Raw genomic sequence first — 10,926 nt, 5'->3', positions numbered from 1 at the left:
GCTACCAAAGTGAAATAGCCGAACCGAACCAGAAACTCCATTCTACTTCAATAAACCTTGAACAATCAAAGCCTTCATCTTCCACACTAACTCCATGATGCAGCAAAAGAGACATGCAGACCTTTTTGGTAAAATAAAGCATTTCATAAATAATTACAGCACTCAAAATGGCTAAGCCTGTAGAGACTTTACAAATTCTATCAAGGTCTCTACCTCATAGAGATGTAATACAAAAGCTTCTAAATCGATTAAAAACCATGTAACAACTTCCTTTTCTCAGATTAATTCTTCATTGCTTGATTACTCTATTATAACCTCCACTTTATAGAGCAAAATTTAAAAAGAAAAGAGAACTACTAGTGATTAATAAATAAAGTTATAGCTTCTTTTAAGTAAGTATGTCACTGCTATTAGCTTGAATTACTATATTGTACCACTACTTTACAGGGCCAAGTTTGAAAACATAAGAGAACTACAAGCAACTACTGTTATTCACTAACATTTGAACTTCTGGGATTTATCTCAATTTATACCATTAATCATCTTAAGATTCAAGGAACTGCAATTCTCACTTTACTGTGTCTTCCTAGGCCTTCCTAGACTTCGACCATTTTGTTTCTTCTTTGAGTTCTTAGATAATCCCAACTTCTTCAAAACTGTAGTACCTGGTTTGGCCCCGTCGTCATTGCCCTTGGGGGTCCTCCCACAACGCTTTTGTATTTGTTTCTTGAAGTGCACCTCATGCCGAGGATGATTCGAACATAATACCTCCTCATTTGTTCTTTTATCAGGCAACACCTCTTCATTTGTTGCCAGCGCCGAAACTGTACTAGTACCTAGTTTGGCCTCATCCTCCTTGTACTTAGGAGGCCTCCGACGAAGCTGACTTTTTGGTTGCTCCGAATGCACATTATGCTGAGGATCAGTCAAATTCAGCGCCTCCTCACTTGTTGCCAATGCCAAAGGTTCTTCCATTTGTACTAAATGTTTACCCGTTGAGGCACATAATGGCAACGGTTCCACTTTAGAGGCACTTACTGATTTAGGTTCAGATCGATCTCTGCTCCAGCTCTTTAGTTGTCTTTGTTCACGATCTGTTTGAGATGACATCTCAATCGACACTGCCTCAAATCCTGTAGAATCATCATCCTCATTGAGCTTCTCCGGGGTAGATGTCCCTTCTTCCAGTTGCTGCTTCTTTTCAGTTGATGGTTCAACTGTTGCAAGTACAATCTCGTGAGATTCTTTCATCTTTGAAAATTCTATCAGCTGCTTTCCAGCTACACCATTTTGCCTCTCACTTAATAGCCCTTCTTCTTTATCTGTGTTCGGTTGATTATGATGCCCATTCAACTCCCTGTGCATTCCATTTTGTTGCCCATGTTTGACTTCATTTTGTTGCTCATCCAACTTCTTCTTCTCTTCTTTAATAACTTTTACATCATCATGCTTTTTCTCCTTTTCCTTGCGCCGCCGCTTCTTTTGTTTAATCTCCCAACCCCACCTTCCCTTCCTCTTCTTGTACTTCTTCTTGCTTTTTGTTTTTGGATTCAAGCTATTGTTGCCACCACCAGCAAGCAAAAAGCGCCCTCCTCCGTCAATCATAAGAATTTCACCATTTTCAGACAGCTTCTGTAGATGATGTTTCAGCAGGAACATATGAGCCATTGGCAAATTGTCATACTCTTTCTTGATAAACTCAGATATCGAGTCTTCACTCGAACCTCCTCTTTCATCCAATTCCTGCAATGCCCTTTGAATCATCTATAACAAAAAAGAAAACATTTGATTAGACCATAAAGGAAAATCTTCAACTATGTTGGAACTGAGGATTTAAAACTATTCACTGTTACTCCTTAAGAGATGAATGGGAAGAGAAATTGCTTATCAACTCCCCTAGAATTCATTTTTTCCAGCAGGTCCACATGATAATTTTTGTCCAACTAATTACCAATCTTAATAATACAAACACACAAACCCCCACACATACATACATCTCATACAATGGAACCCCTACCCATCATTAAGTAAAACAAGACAATGTATCTTTATTTACAAAAGAAATCAGAACTCGCTTTGGTGCTATATTCCAGAACTTGGGCACCCCAAATTTACTACTCGTCCTTAAGTAGCTACAGTTTCAATAGCTTAATAACTTGTGTCACCTAGCCCCTAGGCTTTGGTCTAGTGGTATAAGCAATCTTGTAATGTGTGGGTTAGGCGCAGGTCACATGTTCGATCCCTACGTGGTATTTAACTGGAGAAGGACCAAGAGGCCGCCCCATTAAATGGGGGAGCCAGAAATTCGCACTAGGATTTGAACAAGTGACCTAAAGCAATTTTTGAACCCCATTTACTACTACACTAGCATCTTTCTCTATGTTCACATATAACCAAGTATAATTTTTTTACATTTACCCGATTTGCACAGCACAATTTTCTATCAAAGGGAATTCAAATAAATCCCTTGCCTCCTTGTGCACCAAGAATTTCTCAGTTAAAAAAAAAGAGTCATCTAAGAGGTAATCCCTCCTCTAATCAGCCCCTTCTTTTTATTGATAACTATGTTGTCCAGGCCAGCTTGCGCGCACTTCAACTTGTTGCACATAATTCCTGCTACCTCCCACCGGCAATAAGTATCACGTAACTTTGTCCACCAAGGCTTAAATATATGTGAAGAAATCATCTAGATTTGAACCTGAGACCTCATGATTCTCAATCCGACCACTAGGGCTCGCCCTTACGTGCTTTTTTTATTTTTGTAAATCATTGACAGATTACCATTTTTCTTTTTTCTGTCTCTAACTAATTCTATAAATAATTAAGTTCACAATTACTTTCATAAAAGATTAATTAATGGGTGCAGTAAAACTACTTTGTAACCACTGACTAAACATCATGAAATTATCACATATTACTATGAAAACTTACTTACCCAAGAATAAGGAGGATGATCAGGGGTAGTATAAAGAGAAGAAAGGAAATGGGAAAGGCGTTGTTGAAGAATGGAGTTCAGAGTCGGTGATAATGGCCCATTTGGTTCACTGTTTGACAGTTTCAATATGGCTTCTTTCAATTTGTCCATGCCTACTGCTTTCTTCTGTTTCTGTTTCTGCTGCTTCAGCACATTTTTGTGAGTACAAAAAGTAGGGTTTTTGGAAGTGATTTTATGTGTAATTGACGGATCCATAACTTGTGGGATTCGGTTGTTTGGAGTTCTGGAGAAGTTTTAAGAGGTTTTGTTTGAGATTCCTTGTGTTTTTATTATGGAAAACAAATGGCTTTCTTTTTCTTTTTCGTTTGTTTTTTGAGAAGATTCCTCTTCAAGTCGTTTAGACGTTTACCGTGGTCCAAATACAACGAGGGATCTTTACTATAATGGAAATATATTTACCATATTTATTTAGATTCTTTATTAATTACTTTGTATATCTATATTTACTAGTTTTATACAAAATTATAAAAAAAAAAAATTCATTTGCCTTAAATCTAATCTATCAGTTACATGATACCAACCCCCATTTTCAATAATTATCCCTACATTTAAGATTCTTTTCTTTTCCAAAGGATTACAAAAACATCTCTCTTTCTTAACAATTACCCAAAATTATTCTTATCCACAGTAAGAAATTTCGCTTACCCACTATTATCCAAAATCTTGCTTACACAAAATCTCGCTTACCCACTGTTATCCCCCAAAAAATGCAGATTCTTTTCCTCTTCCAAAACTTTTGAAGTTCAATTTCTCTCTTTCTTACTAATCACTCAAAATCTTTATTTCTTATTGATACAATGCAGACGAAATTCAGAATATTGCTCTAGAATCAAATTGTGGGTAAATTTTGAATCTTGTTTCTTTCTTTCTAAAATATTTATTATATTTGACTTGTATATGATACACCAATACTCGATACAATACTAATACAATTATATTAAATTTTTAATGTAGAGTTGTGATTGAAACTTGAAAAAGATGAAGATCATAATTGTATCACAATTTTTCAGAAATATATAACGATTGTATTATAATTTATCATAATTGTTGCAGGAATTGTATTACAAATGTATATTCATTGTATATTGTTACAAGCAGTTGTGAGTTCGTGACGAATTTCACAGTTTGTATCACGAATATGATAATTGTAATATTAATTTATTAGTATTGTATCAGGTATTATTTTGGGTATTAGTGTATCAGATACAAGTTAGATACAATTATGATACAAGTAAAATATAGTGAAAATCTTCCTGCATCAATTTCAGAGCTTCAAAATTTACAAACTCTAATTCATGCACAATTTCGTTCATTTATAACTTCATTACAGGGGGAGGTATATACATCTGGAGAGAAACAGTTACTTACCCAATCGTAGAAGAGAAAGTATCCTACATAAGCATATGGTGACGGGGATGCCAAATCTAGAGGAACTTTCTGGTGTCTGTTCCACCAGTTGTACAAAAGAAATCTTTTTCCGAATGCCCAATCTAAAGAGATTGATCGTCCATAAAACTTCTTTAAGAGAAGATGTTAAGGCCAATCAACTCATTGATATGTCTAACTTGTATCGTAATTGTATCTAACTTGTATTTGGTACATTAATATCCAAAATAATATCTGATACAATACTAACTAATAAATTAATATTATCATTATCGTATTCGTGATACAAACTGTGAAATTCGTCACGAACTCATAACTGCTCGTAACAATATACAATTATCATACATCTGTAATACAATTCACGCAACAATTATGATACATATACAATTATAATACAATCGCGATATATTTCTGAAAAATTGTAATACAATTATGATCTTCATCTTCTTCAAGTTTCAATCACAACTCTACACTAAAAATTTAATATAATTGTATTAGTATTGTATCGAGTATTGGTATATCATATACAAGTCAAATACAATAAAGATTTTAACAAGATTCAACATTTACCCACAACTTGATCTCCACAACTTGATTCTAGAGCAATATTCTGAATTTCGCCTGCATTGTATGAATAAGAAATAGAAATTTTGGGTGATTAGTAAGAAAGAGAGAAATTGAATTTCAAAAGCTTTAGAAGAGGAAAAGAATCTGCATTTTTGGGGGGATAACAGTGGGTAAGCGAGATTTTGGGTAAGCAAGATTTTGGATAATAGTGGGTAAGCGAAATTTCTTAGTGTGGGTAAGAATAATTTTGGGTAATTGTTAAGAAAGAGAGAAGATGTTTTCGTAATCCTTTGGGAAAGGAAAGAATCTTAAATGTAGGGGGAATTATTGAAAATGGAGGTTGGGTGTCATGTAACTGATAGGCAAGATTTAAGGCAAATGAATTTCTTCTTTTTTATGGTTTTGTATATAACTAGTAAATATATATATATACAAAGTAATTAATAAGATGAAACTTATTTATCAAAATTATTCAAATATTATATATTACCCGCCATAAACAAGTTTTTGTTACAAATTATATACAAATCTATTATTAATGCATTAAATTAGGGGATTCGGTTATCCCCCTTTTTTTTTTTTTTCTCCTCTCCTCTTCCCTTATTTTTCTGCCGCCTTAATTGCTTGTAAAACAATCCAATTTTCAGTTGATTCTCTGTATTTTTGTACCATACACAAACTACACATCATTTCTCTCTGATAAAGATACGAATTCTGAAAGCAGAATTTTCGTATCATTCATCAAGTTTGTACTCTTCTTCTTGTTATTAATCCAATTTTATGCTTCAAAAGATGATGAATATGAATAAATTGAAAAATAGTTCATGCAGAGGTGTGCCAAGACAGCCATAGAAACGGAAGATAGGATATACGGAATGATTATAGAAAAAAGGTACTAATTTATACAGAAAAAGGTGTACGTGATTATTATAGCAGGAAAAGATACTATTATTATGGGTGACAATCATTTTAGTCCTCCAACTATTCCTTAAGAATCAAACACAGTATTGAACAATTATCGTCTTCATCATCCTACCTCAATCTTCGGCGATCGGCAACTTTGAAATAGTTGACCGATCATTAAAAGGGTTAATATGTAATTTCAGTTATATTCTCAATTAATACATACCTTAATTAATCTTATACATTAATTTACACCATACGTCTCTCCGTTAAGTAACTCAAATGCTCAAATAATCGTCCTCCTTAATTCATCTTTTCAGAGAACAAACCTTTAACCCTTAGCTTTAGTTTTGTTGTTCAGCGTTCTAAATTACAGTAAGAGGACTCATGTTTTTTACTTTTACTAACACTATGATTTACTTTTCATGCACACGTGATGTACTTTCTTTCACTTATATATTGAAAACTTTTGAAAGTTAGGGATAGCAATTTTGTTTGATTATGTTACATAGACATCTTGTTTGTCTGGATTGCTATAACTTTATTTTAAATTAAAAACACGTTATACTTGATTTTATATTAATGTGATTGGTTTATAATATTGGGGGATTGTTAGAGTCTTTGTGCAACTGATATATGTGTGCAGAGCTTTTCTTAGTCCGAGATATTTTTTTCTATTTTGAAAAGATCAAATATATTTAGCCTATTGGCTATTTTATCATTTCCGGGGATGTTATTCAACTTATTGGTGCATTGTCTTGGAGCGTGCTATCATGTCTTCAATGTCGATGATAATCATTATGGAATATTAGATCTCTTGGAAGATGCTCATAATGTTGTAGCAGGAGGTCCCTATACTTGGTTAGGTAAAACGACTTCTTTAGAAGCTATCCATCCGGAAACTAATGTCACAGTGAAATTGACTGATGATACGAATTTAAAGATGTTAGGCTTTGGGAAAGAAAGATATCCATATGAATTTAATCATAATGAATGAAAAAGTCAATGAAATTGAAGGTGAAAATTTTCAATGGACGGATGATGAGGACGAACGTGTGATTGAGAATGTGGAAGATCAGTCAGATGGAAAAAATAGTAAAGATGGTTTATCAGATTATGAATCTGATGAAAATGGAATATTTGAGGGGTTAGTGACGATGATAAATCAATTGAGCACCTAATGACAAAACTAAGTGACAAAATGCAAGGTGAAATTTTTAAATATACATATGATGAGAAATTAAAGAAGGAGATTGTTGTGCTAAAGGAGGGGCAAATCTTTAACGATGCGAAGCATTTTAGAGAAGTTATGCAAGAATTTATCCGACAAGAGGGTTTTCATATTAAGAAGCTTAAAATGATCTGACAAGGTTTGTTGATGCTTGTAAAGGTAATGGAAGTGGATGGCAATTCGTGCTTCCCTTTATGGTGATGGAATAACTTTCAAGATCAAACGGTTAAGTGGACCGCACACATATGTTAAAAACATAAAAGGTTGTGGAGCAAGTGCAAGATGGATTGCTAAATAATTTGAGTCAGATTTCAGAGCCGACTATGACATATCTGTAGACAAACTTTATGTTTCATTGAAAGAGAAGCATGACCTCGATGTTAATACTCAAAAGTTAACCAGGGCCATAAAAATTGCAAAACAATTAGTTACTGGAGATCATGATAAAAGTTATGTCAAAATACCGCAATATATAGCTATCCTAAAAGAGACTAATGCATGTGTTGTTATAAAGTTGAAGTGCATTAATTTAGATCTATCAACCCCTAGATGCAACCCAATCCTTGAAAACTTTTACATTAGCTTTGAGGCGCAGAGTTATGACTTTATTAATGGGTGCAAGTCCTTTATTAGTATTGTTGCTTGTTTTCTGAAGGGTCCATTTAAGGGTCAATTACTTGTTGTTGTTTCCCTTGATGCAAATTCAGGTATTTATCCCCTAACTATCATGATTGCTAATAAAGAGGATGGGCTGACATGAGAGTACTTTCTTGATTGTTTGTATACTTCCATAAAAGATATTGGAGGCACCACATTTATGAGTGATAGGCAGAAAGGGCTCAAAAATATTGTAAAAAAAAAGTATTTCCAATGACCAACCATAGGTCTTGTGCTAGACACTTTTATAACAACTTCAAGACTAAACATCCTGGTCCAAAATTAAGACAACTCTTTTGGGCAACAACAAAGGCTTATAATGAGCATGACTTTTGGAAAATTATGAATGAGATGAAAAAAATAAGTGAACCTGCTTATAACTGGTTGGTATATGATTGCAAAGAATCACTTAAGAGTTGTACAAGGCATAAATTTGATGAACATGTAAAAAGTGATCATGTTCCAAATAACATGACTGAGTCTTTCAACGCATTTGTGGTGAAAGTGAGAGAGAAACCGGTTATTTCTATGTTGGAATGGATTAGAAGGAAAACTATGACTAGATTTCAACAAAGGCATGAAAAAGCTCTTGCTTTGGATACTCTCATTCCACCAAAAGTCAGAGAAAGAATAACTAAAAGTAAGAAGGAGGGACAAAAGTTGATTTGTTTCAGGGCTAATGAACACTTGTTTGAAGTGCACGACTTGAAAAATTATATGGTGGATTTAAAGGAGATGTCTTGCCAATGTAGGAAATGGCAAATAAGTGGAGTGCCGTGCAGACATGCGCTATTGTGAATGACTCATATCAGAGAAGATCCTACCAAATTTGTTCATCCTCTACTCACCCTAATGTGCACCCTAATGAGGAAATAGAGAAGAAGAGAGGTAGAAAACCAATTAAAAGGAGAAGAGAGTTAGATGAACAACCAACAAAGAAGAGATCAATTCATTGTACCTGCAAAAATTGCCATAAAATTGGGCATAATAGTAGATCATGTGGTGAGAAAACATCAAGTTCAAATGTTGGCGAACTTTTCTTCTTCTTTTTTTTTTTTAAACCCCTCCCAAAATTAGGAGAATCTATAGTGTTTCCACACTTTCCTCCAGCGTGACTCGAACCCAGGACCTAACGGTCATAGATGTGGGTGTTTTTACCAACTGAGCAAGCCTCACTCACTAATATTATTGTTTTTTTATTTTTCACTTTAGGTTCTTAAACATTGCATTTATTTATTCGAGAAAGCTTTAGTGCTCCATTATTCTAGTGCGATTTGTAGGGAAGTTGATGTTTTTTTAATGCAGGTTTTGTAAACTGTGTCTGCTGGTGCACTCTACTGCTTTTGGTGTAATTCTGACATTATTAGTCTTTTTTGGTGCTTTTATGCTATTGTTGGCTGTTTTTTCGTTGTTGCATTCCAGTAGCTATTTTCTTTTTTTAAATTGATAAGATTTGTTGCTAGTAGGTTGTTTTCTTTATTAAACTGATAAGGATTTTGCTAAATAGAAGGGACACTGCACATAGGCTTTGTCTTGGTTTAACTCATAGTCTTTTAATATTATGATTTTGTTTGCATTTGTGCACAGAAGCATTTGAGTTACTTAACAAAGGAGACGCGTGGGGCAAATTGATGTATACGATTAATTAAGATATTTATTAATTGAGAATATAACTGAAATTATATCTTAATGATTGGTCAACTATTCCAAAGTTGTCGGTCAATCGCCGGAGGTTGAGGTAAGAGGATGAAAACGATAATTGTTTAATATTGGAGGATGTGTTTGATTTTTAAGGCATAGTTGGGGGACTAAAATGATTTTCACCCTATTATTATAGAAAAAAAGTGTTGCTAATTGTTCCATAATTCTTAATACAATTTTATGCCTCAAAAGATGATGAATGTGAAGAAATTGAAAAACAGTTCCTGTAGAGGTGTACCAAGACAGCCTCAGAAACGGAAGATAGTAAATATATGAAGCAACAGAATTTTGGGAATTCTTATTTCTACAAGCAAAATAAGAGAAAAGATAGAACCTTCTCTTTTCTCTTATCTATAATTTTCTTACATTATTTTTACCTGTTAAATATAACTACAAAATTATCATATAACTTAAATATAATTTTCATACAAATTTTATACAATATGTCTTTTGTATGTATTTTGTATATGATTTGTATATATTTTGTATGTGGTGTGTTCTTCTTCCTCTCTGAAATTTAAATCAAAACTTGCTCTTTTAATACAATTTTGATTACGTATCAACAACTTTATGTAAAAAGATAATATTTATAACTTAAATACAAATTTCATACAACGATTCATACATTATACAAGTATTTTTCAGCTTTCATACAACACGCAAATAAAAAATATATATAACTACAACATAATATAACTTAAATACAATTTACATACAACCTTAATATAATTTTGTAAGTATATTGTATGTCATGTGTTCTTCTTATTCGAGTTTCAATCTAGAATTCATTCAAAATCAAGCCTAATTTTCACCAAACACCCTCAAAATTGAAATATAAACTCCAAAGAAGATTTTCAATTATTTGCAACAACACCCAATCCAAACAAACAATAGTTTTTGAAACCCAAATTCGAATTCAAAGCTTTGAAGCTTTTTAATGGTTGTCATTTGTCAATGGTGGAGAATCAAACACCTTCAAAAATTATTGATTGAAAATTTCAATTCGAACACCAATTGTGCAATATGAAAGAAAATTACTAAGTTAAAACTCTATATTGAAACAATTGAAATTCATTGATGAATTCCGTGAAAAAAAGAGAGGATAAAAAACAGAGAAAAACGAAGGAAGAAAATTCAAAATTGGGGAAAGAACATCGGAGAGAGAGAGAGAGAGAGCGCGCATGGATAGGAAATAAATATTTTCCTATTCAATTCATAATATAAAGGGATACTCATTAATACTAATACTAATTGTATATAATTGGTAATTGTATATGCCCATGCAATTAAATTAATACTTGATTATGGAGGGTGATAAAGTTTCATATGTAGTATAGAAAAGTAAAAATATCTAGGGATCTTTTCTAACCTATACAATATTTCAAACTTATTTACCAAAATTATCTTAGATATGTAGTATAGAAAAGTAAAAATATCTAGGGATCTTTTCTAACCTATACAATATTTCAAACTTATTTACCAAAAT

General features: G+C 33.1%; 1 protein-coding gene across 1 annotated transcript; it reads right to left on the bottom strand.

Annotated features, from left to right (window-relative positions):
• Positions 1-360: 360 nt before the first annotated feature.
• On the bottom strand, positions 361-3,300 carry LOC107808961 (uncharacterized). The gene is made up of 2 exons (XM_016633525.2): positions 2,936-3,300; positions 361-1,764 (listed from the first exon to the last, which is right to left on the bottom strand). Exons 1-2 carry the CDS (start codon positions 3,188-3,190, stop codon positions 574-576), a joined length of 1,446 nt encoding a protein of 481 aa, XP_016489011.1. The 5' UTR covers positions 3,191-3,300; the 3' UTR covers positions 361-573.
• Positions 3,301-10,926: the final 7,626 nt, after the last annotated feature.

Source organism: Nicotiana tabacum, chromosome 12 (assembly GCF_000715075.1).
Source record: "Nicotiana tabacum cultivar K326 chromosome 12, ASM71507v2, whole genome shotgun sequence".
Lineage (NCBI taxonomy): Eukaryota > Viridiplantae > Streptophyta > Magnoliopsida > Solanales > Solanaceae > Nicotiana > Nicotiana tabacum.
The sequence above is the reverse complement of the archived record's forward strand: the minus strand, read 5'-3'. Positions and strand labels throughout refer to the sequence as shown.